The 18,132-nt window shown below is 50.1% G+C and overlaps 1 protein-coding gene across 1 annotated transcript; it reads right to left on the reverse strand.

The window, feature by feature from the left end:
* Window positions 1-701: 701 nt before the first annotated feature.
* Window positions 702-17,257, reverse strand: LOC119096778 (zinc transporter 1-like; the record flags this gene model as incomplete). Its single annotated transcript, XM_037219705.1, is given in 9 exon segments — window positions 702-765; window positions 3,287-3,388; window positions 4,585-4,850; window positions 5,223-5,594; window positions 5,952-6,049; window positions 10,058-10,078; window positions 10,080-10,180; window positions 11,088-11,267; window positions 17,171-17,257. Coding segments are annotated over 8 exon segments (1,201 nt in total), but the record flags the coding sequence as incomplete, so codon positions are not given.
* Between the last annotated feature and the right edge of the window lie 875 nt (window positions 17,258-18,132).

The raw sequence follows: 18,132 nt of genomic DNA on the forward strand, positions 1-18,132 counted from the left end.
CGGCACACCAGAGGTCCGTGGACGGGCTCGGGCCGGGGCGACCGACCGTGCCCTCACCCGCGGCCCGCGGCCCAGAGTAATCAGCATGTGCCACCAGCTCAGCCGACAGACGGTGCAACGGAGCGGTGTCGGCAACGACCCACGCCGCTCGGCGCGATCTCCGACGCGCCGAGCGCAGTCTCCCGGCAACACCGATACCGCGATCACGAGCACCAGCCGTCCGCAGCACTCGAGCTCGATCGCGATAGGCGCCCATAAGGTGCCGACCGAAGTCCCTTGCAGATCGATGGCATCGACATCACCGTCTGAAATGCCCGTTGCCACCGTCGAAATAAAGCTGAAGATCGGTCCGATGAGTCGAGGTCGGACATGATTGGGCAAACGCCGCAGGTAATTGCACTCGACACGCCGGTCACCGCGCCGTCACAGCGAGCGGACGCAGCCAGCCACAGCTAACGCAACACTAACCACGCACCGCAAAGACCGTTCGGCCGCGCCGCCAGACGAGGACGCCAGGCCGGTCCGTTCCCCCCCCGTACGGACGACGGCGGACGAGGGGGAGCGCGGCAGTGATGACCGGACGGTTGCTCGCCGGCCGTCGAGCGGCCCGGCTGGAAGCCGGAGAGTGGCGGCGGGCGGCGGTTCAACGGTCCGACCGAGCTGGGCCGGCCCGGCGCCCGCTGCTAGTAGCCATGCTCGACGTCGGGCGCCTCCGTCGCCGGCTGCCGGGCGCGTCCTCGACAGCAGGCTCTCCGTCTCCTCCGACTGCCGGCCGGAACGAGGCAGCGTCAGGCACTAGTTCTCAGCCGGCACGTTCGCAGCGTTCGCGCTCTACCACAGCATTGTCAGGCTGATGGTCTGCGACGAGTGCGGTGCCGTCGTGCGGGACCACGCACGGCACACGCGGTACGGCCACACAGAACAAAATGTCACGGAAAACCCCTGAGGTGACACACTATCCATGACTATCCACGGCGGACCACGGCAGCGCTGGCCAATGCTCACGCGTGGCCCAACGCGACGTCGGGTTGATCCCCCTGGAAGGCCAGCGGGCGTCATCCTGACTGCCCACTGAAGACCACAGCACCGTCAGAATGACCATTCACGGCAACTGATTTACAGCAGGTGTCCAACTGGGGTACCCACGGCAGACCACATCCACCGTCAGAATGACCAGTCACGGCCAACTGATTACAGCAGTGTCCAACTGGGTACCCACGGCAGAACACATCACCGTCAGAATGACCAGTCACGGCAACTGATTACAGCAGTGTCCAACTGGCTACCCCACGGCAGACCACAGCGCCGTCAGAATGACCAGTCACGGCAAATGATTACAGCAGTGTCCAACTGGCTACCCCACGGCAGACCACAGCGCCGTCAGAATGACCAGTCACGACAACTGATTACAGCAGTGTCAACTGGCTACCCACGGCAGACCACAGCACCGTCAGAATGACCAGTCACGGCAACTGATTACAGCAGTGTCCAACTGGCTACCCACGGCAAGCCACAGCACCAAAAACTATCCTGAAAAAACGCTAAAAAAAACCCGCTCCTCGTTTCTCGGAGCTCGGTAAACGATTCAGAAAATTCCAAACGTCTCTATTAAAGTAAGTGGGGTGGCAGTCCCATGCACAAAATTTCGCAGGTAGAGACATGAGCGTAATAATCGATCTTGAATTAACAAACGAACCACGCGTGAGCCATCCAACAGGAGGCGCACCAGCCACTCTTCCGCCCGAGTCACGCCAGAAACAGGCATTTCCCGTGATGTCGACGCCCGTCCGCCAGCCTAGTTACGCTCCGGATACGTTATCGGATCACAACGCATGTAACCACAGTCCCCGACGCGCGTTCAGAGCTGCTCGGTCTCTGTGTGAGTTGTGTCTGGAAGATGAGGGCGTGAGCATGTGCTGGATGTCGTGCGCGAGCTGAACCGGTTTACGTGCCCGGACCCCGTGATGTACCGCGCGCTGAGCCTTCCCAAACCTTCTTTCGCTCCCAGGCAGCCAAGCGACCTGGCTCAGCCCTTCACATACGCACAGAGCATCCAGCGGCGTTATACGCGGCCGGACAGTCAGCTGGCCCTGTCACACATCAGCACACAACCTGGACGGCCCTGTCACACATCAGCACACAACCTGGACGGCCCTGTCACACATCAGCACACAACCTGGACGGCCCTGTCACACATCAGCACACAGCCTGGACGGCCCTGTCACACATCAGCACACTACCTGGACGGCCCTGTCACACATCAGCACACAGCCTGGACGGGCCTGTCACACATCAGCACACTACCTGGACGGCCCCTGTCACACATCAGCACACAGCCTGGACGGCCCTGTCACACATCAGCACACAGCCTGGACGGCCCTGTCATACATCAGCACACAACCTGGACGACGGCGATTCACTAAACGCACCACCCAAGCCTTTAATCATATCGCTTCCACCACCAGGGAAAAATGCGAAATGGTTTTTTAAAGGAATGTGAAGCGAGGCGGATCGGTTTGACATATAAGTTAGGTTCAGTGTCAATTCGTACGCATCCTTTGTGATTGTTTCGCCCTGCACGCATCATTCTCATTGCTTTGTGGGCAGACGACGATGCATGACAAGCTAGACTATAGCCGAATGTATCTTAAAACATGCATGCATGCATGTACATACACGCATGCATGTATATGTGTCCACATGCATACATGGGCATACATGTACATATGTATGTGCATATATATATATATATATATATATATATATATATATATATATATATATATATATATATATATATATATACATGTGCATACGTATGTATATACATGCGTGCAAATACGTGCACACAATGCAAATATGCACTTATATACATGTGTACATGCATATATACATGCATACATACATACATACATACATACATACATGCACGCACATTACCACGCCGTGAATGCTACTGGGTTAATTTCGGTTTGGGTATATCATCAAAACGCAATGGTCCTATCAAACCAACGGTGGCTACGGCCTGGAGCCCACCAATCGCGGAGTGGTGGCTCGCCAATACATACATGCAAGTGGCTTGACAGTGGCCACCCACGTCAGGCCACAGCAACGGCGAACTGACTGTCTGCTGCACACCACGGCAGGAGAGCTGCGCCAAGACCGCACTAGTCCAGACGGTCTTTACAGCACAACCAATCGGCTCACACACCCAGGTCCACGCATGGGACACCCACACGCAGTGACATGACCATAACATGGTGATAAGCACGCCGTCGAGACCTACCTTCTTGGCGCTGCAGCACTTGTTGGCCACGCAGTTCTCATTCTCCGACGGCGGACAGTCCAGGATGCATGTCTCGCTCTTGTTGGACGTTGCCGCTTCGTACTGGAAACAGGCAGCAATGAGCAGCACTGGTGCGGGGCTGCTGATGGTCTGGAATAGTGAGGAAGAATATGGCGCGGCCCCCCCCCCCCCCCCCCTCCCCCGTTGGTCCCTGACTTAATCGACAGATCATTTCGTCCGGTGGTCTTAATGGTCCAAAAACGCATCCCAAAAACATTTCCTTGGTGTGGCCAGTGTTGTAAGACGGCAGGTCCGTTACTATAAATACACGAGTGAGCTCAAGCACACCAGCCGCAAGAGGAAGTTTGTTTAATGTTCGCTTCTCAACACTTGGCGTCACCTTGTGACTACGACCAAGTACCAAGGAGTAACAACACTACTTGCGCCGCCCAATGTACCGAGCAGCTGGCGGTGAACCAGACAAAGTCGGTCGGGTTTGATGCTGATCCCAAACACTACTTGCGCCGCCCAATGTACCGAGCAGCTGGCGGTGAACCAGACAAAGTCGGTCGGGTTTGATGCTGATCTGTACCGAGCAGCTGGCGGTGAACCAGACAAAGTCGGTTCGGGTTTGATGCTGATCTGTACCGAGCAGCTGGCGGTGAACCAGACAAAGTCGGTTGGGTTTGATGCTGATCTGTACCGAGCAGCTGGCGGTGTGAACCAGACAAAGTCGGTCGGGTTTGATGCTGATCTGTACCGAGCAGCTGGCGGGTGAACCAGACAAAGTCGGGCGGGTTTGATGCTGATCCCTTATCTACTCTCGTGCAGTGATGAACAACACATCCATGAGCAAAGTTACGATTGTTTTCGGATCGGGCCGGCGTGAAGTCTGTAATCAATCAATGGTAACGGACTTGACGTGCGCATCGGTGCAGCGAAGGATCGGGCCGGCGTGAAGTCTGTAATCAATCAATGGTAACGGACTTGACGTGCGCATCGGTGCAGCGAAGGATCGGGCCGGCGTGGAAGTCTGTAATCAATCAATGGTAACGGACTTGACGTGCGCATCGGTGCAGCGAAATGTCTTTAGTTTTGTTTTTGCCATCGATGATGAGTAAGCTAACTCACCACTCACCAAGGAATGTACATATATGAACGTATACATTTCTTGGCTTACATGGGGCTATGTGCGATACAATCAATTGCATCAACTAATAACAAGGCATTATGAATGCACACCTCTTACGACAGTCTATCCCTTAACAACACTTATTTTTAGCCCATTTAAGTCTTACGTCCACAAACTCAGGCTGTATGGTGGTCGAGTGGATGCCCTCGTTGTGGAACAGCTGCTTGATCTGTTCGGCAATGGTCATGTAGTCGGCCAGGTTGTGGCAGCGGATGTGGGCTGAGGCGATGATGCGGTCCCCGGCCAGCTGCCACACATGAAACTCGTGCACGGCCAACACGCCCTCGATCTCACGCAGGATCTTCTGTTCGATGTAGTCCACCTGGATGTGCGTCGGCACCGTCTGCAGCAGAATCATGGCGCTATCCACCACTGCAAGGAGAAGGGGGCGGTCAGATGATGGAGATACCTGCGTGCAGGCTCAGCTGTGGGACTATGGGCTGTCCACGCCTGCAAGGAGAGGGGACAGCTCAAGAGGCCGGAGCCGCTGTGCACCGGCTGATCTACCGCGGGACGTGGCCGCAGTCGTCACTGCGAGATGAGACAGATCGGACTCATTCTGCATGCAGGCTCAACTGTAATCGGTGCCTATCACCCATAGTGTCCGGACACGATGTAGAACGATGACAAGACCCCGCGATGTACCGCAGCTCTGGCCGACCCCAGCTCCAGCACCAGTCCCTCAGTGTACCAAAGCCCCGGCAGCAGCCCCCAGTACGCGACCCCAACGCCGGCAGCACTCACGGAGAGGCCAAACGGAGCGCAGGATGAGCATCACCATGACAATGCTGAGCGCCGGATCGATGTAGAACTTGTACTTCCAGTCCGTCTGCCAGATGATCACCGCAGACACCACCACTATCACCGAACCGATGGCGTCCGCCAGCACGTGCAGGAACACGCCGCGCATGTTCATCTGCTGGGCGTTGCCGGCGGGCGCGCGGCCGCCGCCGACGGTCACCTCGTCGTCGTCGTCATCGCCGACGAAGGAGGATAGGTGGCCGCGCGTGGTGGCCGGCAGGGACGGCGGCGGCGGCGAGCCGGGCGACGCCTTCTTGGCGGCGCCGTGCGAGTGGCCGTGACTGAGTCCGCCGTGACTGTGGCCGTGGCTGTGGTCTGCCGACGACAGCCGGTCACATGGTCACACGTCCAGGTCACGGGTCACCGACGACGCCCGCTGCAGGGCTGGGAACAAGCCGGCCGGCTGGACCTCCGCACCTCGCGCGTTGGAGGAGGAGCGTCACCGGACAGCGTGGTGTTCAGGTGGCATCATCATCAAAACCCTGGCATGGCAAAGTTTGTTACCCCAGGGCCGCAGATACTTTAAGCTCGTCAAGACAATACATGCCGGCTTGATCCCTGGCACAGCTTGTAAAATGCTAGAATAAGTATTGCCGTATTGTCTGTCTGGGGCGCCTGAGCACCGAGCGGCTTCTGTCGCCACAACTTCGGCCAATAATTCAACGCACTTACTGGCAAAGAGAGCGAGCCCGATCACATTGACCACCAGTCCCAGCACGCCAACCACCAGGATCATCTGCGGACTGTGGATCTTTTCCACCTCGTAAAACCTGAAACGCACACGACCGCACCGGTTCGCTCAAAAACGAACCAACGAACAACAGGCGCAGGGTTCCCGACCAAGGTCAGCGTAAGCGCGGCGACAAAGTAAGCGTTTCATCCAAGCGTACATGAAACTGATAAACGTATTTTCGTAAGTGCCTTTCAAATCTTTATGCCCGGATGTCTGGTCGGCGACTTCTGCCCATCGCACATCAGCCTTCCACTTATTCACTCGTTAGTGTTGCGACAAGCGAACGTATACATTCGCTCAACTTCGCCTGCTCGTTCATCTTAAAGTATATTTTGACCGTACAGCCAACGCACTTTGCCAGTGTGACAGCTGGATTCAACTAGAAGACGTGAAGGAAGCTGGACTGCGACTAAGCATCCTACAATGGTCGAGTACGGGGAGTCATGCTTCGCCGAAAGACCATCTCGTTACCGTACAGCGCAAAGAAAACGAGAGCCACGGTGTGACTTTAGCTTACCGATATAGCATGCCTACCATTGGAAACCACCATGTCAATCGTGTCACATCCGAGGGGGAAAAACTGACTATTACTTAGATTAAAAACAGATATTCAACGTTCATCGGAAATTTTGTATCTACCTCAAAAGATAATTCGAAAGCAACGAGCGATACCATACAGTTCAAAGAAAATAATTCACGCGTTATGGTTAGCAAATACTTATGCTGAATAAATCCCTGCAAATTATTGGCTAAAATCCCGACAATATATATCCACGAGAATGTTATACTTTATCCGAACACCACTTTCGGCGTTCGGACATAACAAATCCGAAACTTCGCCCGCACACTGGAATGTTTACAACGCGAACGTTTGCCTTCACTCGCATTTGCCACCTTATCCGGACCTAATGTCGAAAGATATAAGGATATAACGGGTACGGTAACGGGTCGAAAGATATAACGGGTACGCAGGCCTGTTGTTACCACGCAGCCGGCAGCTCGTTGTGAATGGTCCGGTACAAGGCGTGTGAGTCACTGTCCACATGTCGTGCTATCATAGGGATTAGGCCGGCGCCTGTTCCGACGCGACCCGCCGCTTTACAGCACAGCCGGCCACTACGGCCTGTGGCCTGGTGAAGAACAAGCGACGCTCCATATCAGCAGCTGCACGAGTGCTTCTGTTAATGTCCCTACATGATAAGACTAGAATCAAGTACATTGACTTCCGCGGTGTGCTTCACCAACGGTGCAATGACTGAAATGACGCACCGAGGGATGGGTCAACACTAGCAGGCTGGCAATATGTCTTTGCTTCTTTATTTTTTCGTTGATTTAGGTCGTAAGCAGTCCAATGGCAACAGTCCAATTGCAGAAAACAGTTCATTTTCAAAACCAACAAATATACGACACACACGTTCGCGTTGTAAACACACACACACACACACGACACACACACACACACACACACACACACACACACCACACACACACACACACACACACACACACACACACACACACCAACAAAACCCTTAACACACACATGGACCTTACACACAGTGACGCATGCGCCTTACACATTCAGACACAGCGGTTATCAAAAGAACGCGCTACGGGCGCCGACGACCTTTAAAAACACCAGATCGGAATGATTTTATTGGCGGAAAAACGTCGGTTGAGGGAAAACGTGTAGAAAACGATTCCAGACAATAGGTAGATGTGCGGCAAATCTTTTTAAACAATATTGACCTTTGCAAATGACTCGAGGAAAAGGCTGGTTTGCTGAGAGCGCCGGGTGGATGTAGCCAGACCGAACAGTGATGTTAGGTGAGCGCAGTCAAACCTGTGATGATATCCGTTGCATATAAAGAAGATGTCAGACTGAGCGAAGCGTGCCCTGATAGATGCTGTTTTGAAATAAGCAAGAAGATGCTCAAAAGTGTTGTAGTCGTTCGAACTCGGTGAGATGGGCAACAGCAGCACCGCTGCAAATAACGACACCGTATTCTATCAATGACCTTACGTGAGCGTTGAAGGCACACAGCAGAGCCTTATGATTGAACCGCGCTTGACGAGGCTACGACGGCATTCTCACGCTTCGCTTGAGAAGGTCTATCATCCCGTTTGCTTCTGAGACAGTCGAATCTATGTGATTGGCAGAGGTGAGTTTGGTATCTAGGAAGACGCCCAGATCGCGAATCTGCTGGCAGCTATCCACGCGGTGACCGTCTAGTGCGTATGGGTAGCAAACAGGTGACGTATGGAGGGTGAATGAGATGGTGTCGCACTTTGCTGGGTTCAATTTCAGTCCCAGTTTTGAGACCATTTACAGAGGCGATCTAAATCAGCCATAAATATGAGACAATTTCCTGCGCCTTCGATTCCGCGACTGATGTTCACATCACATCATCCACGTACATACGGTATTCACTCTCAGTCCGGTCAGGGACATCAGCCAGAAGGCAGGCTAACAGCAACGGTCCCAGGATGCAAGCTTTCGGGACACCAGATGGACACTGGAAATCTAGTCCGACTGCTTGCCGTTCCGCATTACAGTTGTGAATGACTGTTCAAATACGACTCAAGCCAGCTACAAACGTGGCCAACGATGCAAAAAGAATGGCGAAGCTTGTGTAGCAAAATATGGTGATTGACGTTGTGAATGCTGAGGAGTAATTAGTGTAAACCGCATCTGTTTGTTTACCTTTTGAGATAGATTTCCAGCAGTATTCAAGCAAGCATGCAAGGTTTTTGACGCGGGAATGTTTTGGAAGGATCCAACCTGAGAGGAGGGCGGGCAGACAGAGCTGTAACAGACTTTCGCTCACAATTACACCAATATTTTTGAGCAAATACGAAGCAAAAACAAAGCCTGTAATTTTCAGGCAGCTTTTTGGGCCCCTCTCGTGCACCGATATCACATTCGCCTGCTTCCACGTGGTAGGGAAGACGCCAGAGTTACGGGAAAGCTCGCATAGCATTTCTAACGGAACAGCTAGCTCCTTGGCACACTTCCTGAGAATGCAGACGTAGAGTCCGTAGGGCATGCAGACCTCATGTGCACTGAGATCGCATAACAGTTAGGCTATACGGTCATGCAGTACAGCAACGCTGTCTAACCCAGGTGCATCGAGCAAAGGTGCGTCAGGCAATATATGAAAGTTTAGGTCACAAAACTGCCGAGAAAAACACATATTCAGACAGGTGATACGCGCCCCCCCCCCCCCCCCCCCCCAACCGCTCTTATACACATCGCCACCGCACTCAAGAACAGGAGATATGCGCGCTGATGACTTCAATAACTCAACAAAGAGCCAATACCGCTTCGGGTTGTCAAAGTCTCGCACTAGACTCAACAAGTACTCGCAATATTTAGAATCAGCCGCAGTGCATCCAATAAATGGCATGTACAATATAAGCGTCATTGTAATATTGTATCAGGTCGCATCGTTACATAAATCATGTCGCCAGCCAATTTGGCTGCACTGTGTCTGCACGTCACATCGCACCGGGTTCATCGCAGCACGGGAGAGTGAGCTGGCTACTGCGGGGCTTGGCTCCCGGCCGGCCGGAAGGAGCGAGAGCGATAACTACAAGCGGACCCGACCGATGTCTCAACCCAGACCAGTGATCTAGATTTTGTACACGCCAAGCGTGCGGCACGCACAAAATCTAGGTTACTGGTCGGACTGTTCACATTACCAATGCAGATGATTACAGAGACGAGACGGAAATCAGCCCTGTTCTGTGATCAACCGAACTTATACTTGCGGCCGTCCTGGCTGGAGCGACCTTTTGTACCCGTTACGGTTGTGACGTGGCGTCAGTAGTCTGCTGCCAAGATCTCGGTGGCATCAGGATCCTGTGTACCGCCGTGTGGCTGCGGCAGACCATCCTCGCCGTTGCGTGCATTTAGTGCATGCATCCCACATGGCCAATTGCCTGAGGCCTCGTTCCAGGTTATCACGTGTCATCATGTCACCCGGCTGCACGGTGAGAAACACGCATTTTCAAGGTCCTGTCTACAGCAACTGTGGCAAACTACCTCTTTAGAGACTCGACAAAATCGAAAGCAGAGCGCAATGAGGAACACCGAGTTGACCAGAGCGCCGAGCACCTCGGCGCGCGCCCAACCGAATGTGTTCTTGGACCACTTCTTGGGAGACATCTGAAAAGCATAAGGTTTAGGAGCCCCACATTAGAACAGCCCACATTCGTGCAGTATGGTCGTTTAATGGTTCGTGTGTGTGTGCATGTCTGCATAACAAGTAAACCACACCTCTGTGTAGTAAAAAAAAAATATTACAGCACAGAAGCATGCCTCAGAATTCGAACACATGTCATCTGAACAGAACGCCCGTGCTAACACACTGCAAGCGATCTATAAACTACAAACGACCGGCTGGACGTGCGGTTCAAACAACTGATAACAGTACATGGTAATCTAGAGCATGCTGAAATTTGACTCCAGTGAGATCGGGCTGTGTATATTTGATCCGATACGCGGACGGCCCAGCCGGAGGGCACAGACACCGTCAGCCGGGTGGCCGAGCATAGCACTTGCGCCCGGCTACGGCGCGCACAACAATGCCGAGCGGTGTGGGTAACAACTGTGCGCAATTATCATGCCGCCCAATGTTTGCGATGACTGTGCTGAACAAGCGATTGTGTTGACGTATTGAAGTTAAAGAGTTGAATACGCGGTTCTTGGTTGCCTCGATGACCCGGTGTGTCATATCAAGACGAGGAGTAAACACAAAAATGCAGTTGACGCCCCCACCCGCACACACAAAGCCAACCACTGATTTCCTCAAGACGAGAATATTCCAATACAAAGCGCATAATATACAACCTACATGGAGATATTGTTTGTCGAGCTGGCTTGCCCAGCGACATCAAAATAGCTCCGTCGCCAAGTTGGCGTGAGTTTTCCATACCGCGATGTGATGTGCGTCCGCCCCGGTGTCTCGGACTAACGGCATGACTCACAAAGCTCGCGCCAGCAGGACGCGTCCACGGCCCTGCTGGCGTTGGCTTTCGCAAACAACCAACAATGACGCGGTCTTAGTACTCACGCGCACGGCAAGAAAGGCCACGACGAGAGCCACCACATCGCTGAGCATGTGGAAACTGTCGGCCACCAGCGCCATGGAGTTGGTGACGTAGCCGACGATGATTTCCACCAGGAAGAAGGTGGTCGTCAGGCTGAACATGGTCAAAAGCCGACACTTCTTCCCTGAGTACTTCCCCATTTTCTGTGGCGGGTGACACGAAGACGATGTTATGGCAATGTTATGTCATGTTATGGCGAGTCTCCACCATTGCGGTTATCAGTAGGCCAAATGTTTTCGTATTGGTGGCCCACTTGGGTGTCATCTACGAATCCGTTTCGCATCCTCCATACCAATGACAGTTCTGCCACCACTGGTTCGGAAGAAGGCTCCGTATCTGACAGGCGGGCGGCGCTCGTCGGGCTCGTACTCCACCCAGACAATGGCAGATGTCTGGCGTTGGTTGAGTGGCCCGGCGCTGCGCTTTCAACCAGAATATGGTCTGCCCTGTTAGACGGTGGCTCGGCAAATACTCACAAACCCAATGTACACTAAAACCCTGTGCTTGCATCGCGTCTGGGCTTGTGAGGTCACACATTCGACGCATCCGAGTAAGGAGCGTCTGGAGTCCACACGCTCAAGAGCGCGGTGGTTTATGACTGCCTCCTAGACCTCGTTTGATTGGTTCACTGTGGCTGGAGAGCACTTCTTTCGATTACTGGTTTTCGCCAACATCGAAGGTATATTCGTCTACAGCCCCCCTGAGGGACCAAGTCCCACGGGGAGTAATGATGACAGTAATGTCCAGCCCTCAGATGTAACGCATAGTACTGGAGCACCTTGGAGGGCAGGAGACACCCGCTGGAAACAAGTTCCGAGCCTCCAGATTGTTACGCAGCTTGCCCATCCGCTCGTGGATCCCGCAAATCCCTGTCCCGTTTACGGATAGTCGGATAATGTGGTGTCGTCCACCGATAGTATGACCTTTCACGCGCTGCAGAAGATGTGATGCACATGGTGAACAGCAACACTGCAAGTCAGAGCCCAATGGTTAATTCGCTTCAACAAAACCTTAACCAACGAAGGGCCCGGACACGTGGCGTTTCACATCCGCCCTTATAACCATCAAAATACCGACTGCAGCGAACCCTGATGCAATCATTTTGTTATCACTTCTTTGTCCGCTCACAACGACGTGAGCATACGCCTACCGATCTGCGCATCTCCACAATGAGCGTGTTATCAGCAACGACACTGCGGACGCGCATTTCGCTAGGTTCAAGACTCGTGTCCATGACGTTATTCAATGGACCTGACGTTTTTGCCTCTCGTATGTCTCTATGTCGTGGTTACGACAGTCACCTGGGATTGTCGATGCATCTGGTGACGAAGGTCTAAGAAGGCCTAGATTCATATCGAATGCCCTCATCTAGTGCAACATAATACAGGGTCAGACTGTGCATACAAATAACAAGATGGGGACATGTGAAAGATATCTTATGTCCCACCTTCGAAATCTGATAATCACGATACCGACGGCGGACGTCGGACGTGTAACACTCATGGTACGATACCGACGCATCAAGGCCGGTTCGACGGATCAAGGGCAGCATTTACTTTTCACTGTGAAGCTTTTGCGTACTGACCGTTGATTGCTCGACATAGCAGCTAATTATGACATCTTAATGTGGTAGTAACATGATATCCCACTACACATCAATGGGATACAGTTGGGCGGTAGGGAATTGGGTGGGGAATAAAAGTATAATAATAAGTGGGATTAGGAGTATATAGAAGTAGGAGTAAGAGAAAGATGAACAGTAGGCGTGGAGTAAGAGTAGGAGTGGGAGCAGGAGTGGTGGCAGAGTCAGGTAGGTTAACATCATAAACTTGCCTAAACACAAAAGTTAATGCTGGTGATGGGCAGCTTAAAAAAACACCCATATTTCTATTGCTCTAAGATGTCATATTTAGCAACATGTCCAACACTGGAATTCCACAAACTCTATTCCAATTCCATGTCCACTACTGGAATTATCATATTTTAAGGCAAGACCATAACTGGTGGCAACACATGTGCTCCTTATGATCAATTATAGTGCTTCTGTCTAAAAAAGGCAATTTTAAGTGCAATCTGTTGTTGTAAAGTTAGCCACAAAATGTCTACCTTAACCCATATACCAGCATATCATTGTTATTGTACCACAGCAGTAATTTCAGAGCATGTTTGCAACTAATATATAGGGTAAATGAAAGTAATTGCTCCATCACTTCATTTTCTCTGTTCAGCAATATGTCCCTCAGTATCTCACCTATTTGAGTCATGGAGCATTGTTGTGACATTGAGGTACTGCTAAGATAGGGTGGGCAAAATTGCCACCTCACTAGCCACTTGTGGCAGTTCAAGCTTGCCGAGAGATGATAGTGGCAATGCTGGAAGCATTGCTGAGCCAAATATAAAACCAAACCCTTTTCCATGGCATTCTTGTACAGGTACCATTGCATTAAGATGTGCATTTATATTCACATTCTTGGTATAGTGCTATTCTACTTTATGTGGTATTCTTGCACATTTACCCTTGAGTTTACTGATGTTTAGTTACAATTACATTCTTGGTATAGTGCTGCTTTAAAGTTATTAGATTACCAAGTCTTTTTCCACAACAGTTAGCAATCATGGCTAATGCTTTCTTTCTTATTTCCCTTTTTCAGATTTCATCTGAGCCTTTTGAATGGATGGATTTATGGGATCAGAGTTCACATTGAGCAGCACTACTCATGCAAGCCTGACAGCCTAACATCTGATCACACAATCCCAGGTCAACAGCTCGATTTGGTAGTGAAAGCTTCAGAGGTCATCTGACTTTCATCACAGCCAGCATTTCATCACAGCCGGCATTTACACAGCAGCATTTCATCACAGCCAGCATTCATCACAGCCAGCATTTCATCACAGCCAGCATTTCATCACAGCCAGCATTTCATCACAGCAGCATTTCATCACAGCCGGCAATCTACAGGCCAAACTAGTCAAAGCCAAATAGGCAGTGCCTAAAAAGGGGCAGGCCCTTCTAACCAACTAAGCCTCATGGCAGGCTTAACTTGTTAATAATGTAGCACAAAACATGATTTGTGGTTTGAAAATAGCACAGCTTGCTCAACACTGATTGAGAGCTGATTGTCATTCTCTTTATTAGGAAATTGTTGGCATGGATACCAGATTTGACCATCTCCATAATATTATACCTGGCTTTAAATGCAAATGGCCCCAAGGGATGACAGGATTTAATGACAATTCTATGGTGTCCATGCATGCCTGAAATGGCCATCAAGTCTGCAGAACACAGTTTGCACATTTTCACAGGTGTTCAGCTAAGCCACTAGAGGGTTTTAGATCTTGAGAACAACAGGACTGTGAACTGCACCCAATGGTCTTCAAAATGGCTTTTCAATTCAAACCCCACTCAAATGTGAAACAAGCCTTGAATGGTGTTGAAATTCTAAAAAAATTCCTGGTAGCAGAGTACAAATTTTCTATAGTGGAGTACAAAACTATCAAAGTGCTGTGGGTCGTTACAGCTTTATTTGGGTTATCTTTGAGAGATAATAGTACAGTGAGTGGCGCTCAACAAAAGCGCCACTTCATATACAGCAATTAACGTAGAAGCATTTTAAATGAAAGGAAACATCAGTATCAATCATAGCACACTGAAACAACACTGTCCCATGCTCTGTGTACTATGAAACACATGTGCATATACATTGGTTTGCGATTTATGAAAGGCTCTGGTATAATCCTTCAAACGGAGGGTAATTACGCATCAGGTTTATACACTCTCCAAAATGGAGGTTGGGTATGATATGCACAGCCAGACAAAACAGTACACAATAAATGCGACATGAGGCATGCCACAGACGGCCACCTTCTCATGCTCCACCACGATCACGCTACTCTCGCCCCACCAAGGTCACGCTAGTCACGCTCCACCAGCTAACTGGTTTTAAAAACAGCTAAACATTCATGCTCTCCACCTTCCCACTCCCGGTCAACACACGAGAGGCCCGCACGTCCCACCCAAACAATAGAGATAGACAGCACTCTTCAGCCATTACCGAGCCCAGTGCAAGTAAAATGCCTGACAGACCCGTGTAGGCCGACCAAAGGGATCGGAGTCAGTCACTCCGCTGGCCCCGACGGATTAGTGCCAGGTATTTGTGGATTTTGATGTGCTTTAAACTGATGCTGCAAATATGATAACTTATGATGCCATTAATTGACGTTTTTGTCCTAATCAGCCCTTCTCCTTAATTTGCCGGGCCAAAGTCATGGATTTATGTTACTCTAGTGTCCTGGTGCTTTGCCAGAGTGAGATGGCTGTCTCCGAAGTTTTTGGGCTATTTATAGCAACATTTTTAGACTTTTTTTTAGGGTAATTTGTAGAGCCTGAATTACCAGCTTTAATGTGGCATTCAACTTGGTTTGAATCCACAGTTGCCTTGACAATTTTGTACTCCGGATACCAGGAAGTGGCCAAAAATCCATCCACATGGTGGTTCTGGGTGAGTACAAATAAGTCCTTCATAATTGTGATGCCCATCTCTATACAGCTTTCCTCCAAATGTTTACAAGTCTGTTCATGGCATGAGCATGTGCAAATATTTATGCCCTTGACAAATCAGTCACGAGGAGGTGAATCATTAAAACCAGTTGGAATTTTACTATGTTCAACCTCCAACCTGAGCTGGGAGGCAAGGCGCAAGCCGCTGAATGGTTCAGGCGTTTCTGACGCTGAATTGCGAGTGATTCTCTTATTTGCATCGCCATGACACAGTGGTGGCATGTGGGTAGGCGGCCGTTTGCGGTAGGTGATTGGGCTTGGGTGTGTGGTTTTTTAAGAGTGTTCATTGCATTCCTTGGCAATTAATGCAGTTTGTCGTCAATGGTAGGTTAAGTCATGTTCAAGTTTGAGTTGGTCTGCATAGCGCAAAGGTAATCTACAGACCGGTGTGATTCTGGTACTCGTTTCTCATTTCCTGGTATTGTTCATAGGCCATTCCATTCAGCATTCACATGCTTTATTTTTTACATTTTCATAAATGGTTTATCATATACCTAAGTGGCAACACAGGCTGCTTGCCACTGGGCATGTTAGTCTGGTGGGTGCAAGATTTGTGCTCTTGCAGATATCAATACGTGGCTCCAGATGGAAGCAGCAAGTCTCAAGCTGTTGTACATCCTGGTTTTATTTTGTCCTGACACAGAGAGATAAAGTGAGTTTTTCCAAAAACTGTTCTGTTGCATCATGATGGAGTTATAAACATTTCATTTGACCTAGTCACAACCCTGAGTACAAATTCTTCTGGCATACATTATACCAGGAACATCAAGTTTTCCAATGCTGGCCTTGTAAGCCTGTCTCAGACTGCGAACATATATGTTCTACCAAATATGCCTAGCAAAGCAGCAGCCTACTGCAAAACCTTTAGCACATGTATGCTAAAAATCTGAGCATTCAGAGTTTGGCATAAAGTTATGACTGATTTTAGTGGAAAGGGTAAACATTCAAGGAATCATGATGTGGGGGCCATGTCTGGCAACAATGCTCTAACAATCATTCACATGAAAAATGGTTGGAACAGTACAATCTGGCCTGGCTTAAGTTTGACATACCCAGGCATGATATTCAGCCTGCAGATGCCCTGCACACAACTAGCAGTCCCTGGATTGTTTGAACCTGGTCTGTAAGTATAAGTACCAGGCCGCTACTGGGGTCCGCTGACAGGTCAGATTCCAGCTATTAGGCCACCAGGCACCACTTGTCACAAAACAACCACTGCAGCAGACCCCCACCCAAAAGTGATGGTCGCTAACATTAAACATGATAAGGTATCCATGCATGAACAAAATTACTGAAATGATAAATAGACCAGGCACCCTACATCCATGACATGAAAGATACGTTTTCACAACAAGATCCGTTTTCTACGATCCCTAAAAGCATGAGAAATCTGCCCAACATGGGGCAGCGGAATGGATCGCACCTGCCCCCATGGACCATGTCTCTCGTCGGCTTTGTGACTGTAAGCTAACTGGGACGCTCGCGTACCGTGTTGCGATGTAACGTATGAGTGTGCGCGTTATCCCGCCGCCGTCTACGGCACCACGCCCTGGCTGGACTTGGACAGCTGTCCCTCAATCGGCGCAACCACCGCATCCACCACAGAACACGGACAACCCGAGTAGCGCCTCCCCCGATACACCCAGACGTTCTCTGCCGCGACTGACGCTGCTGCCACTCTCTGCCAGCCACTTCCCTAAAAAGTAAACAAAGCATGCTATAGTAGTGAACTGGTTTCGCCATATAACCATTTTTGTAGGTGGCCCTTTATCTAAATATGGCACTTAAGTGCCAAAAATAGAACACATTTAATTTGTAAAATTTATCTTCCGAGGATATTCCTTTTTCAACATCAATGGCCACGATTCATTTGAGTCTAGTTTCTGTTGGGGATATTCGTATACTATCCAATTTTTAATGCATGCTATAGCTTTTTACGGACAACTTTCAGTACAAAACTAGAATATGACACCCAAGAAAATTATGAAAGTCTTTTTCTGCTAAGTGCTTGTACAGGATTCGCTCATTTTCGAAGAAGACTCTTTTCAAAACCAGGCACCTATTTCTTATAGCTCTGGATAGCATAGCAAGAGAGGAAGCGAGTCTGTGCGCAGGGGTGGTGGGGATGGATGGATTCAGGAAGATGATATGATCGTGATATAGTCTCCGTCGAATCTTTACTGTCCTGCTTGTAATAAGCATCTGAAGTAAGATTGCTTCTCTGTTGTTTATTTTTACGGGTTTATGTGTCTAGGTAGATGGCAGGTACACTACATGTGGAACGATGTGCGCCAGATTGTGTTGGCGTCTGTCTAACACGTGCTTGGATTGAGGTGTTAGTTGCAGTCTTCGAGGTCTGGTCATTTTTGTCCGGTTTAATATGCTTATTTTTAATAGTTATTGGTTTGTTAATGGTGTTTTTCCCCATTAACCAGTCAATCCATCCCAGA

The sequence above is a fragment of the Pollicipes pollicipes genome, unplaced genomic scaffold (assembly GCF_011947565.3).
Source record: "Pollicipes pollicipes isolate AB1234 unplaced genomic scaffold, Ppol_2.1 Scaffold_2178;HRSCAF=2543_pilon_pilon_pilon, whole genome shotgun sequence".
In the NCBI taxonomy this organism is placed as follows: domain Eukaryota; kingdom Metazoa; phylum Arthropoda; class Thecostraca; order Pollicipedomorpha; family Pollicipedidae; genus Pollicipes; species Pollicipes pollicipes.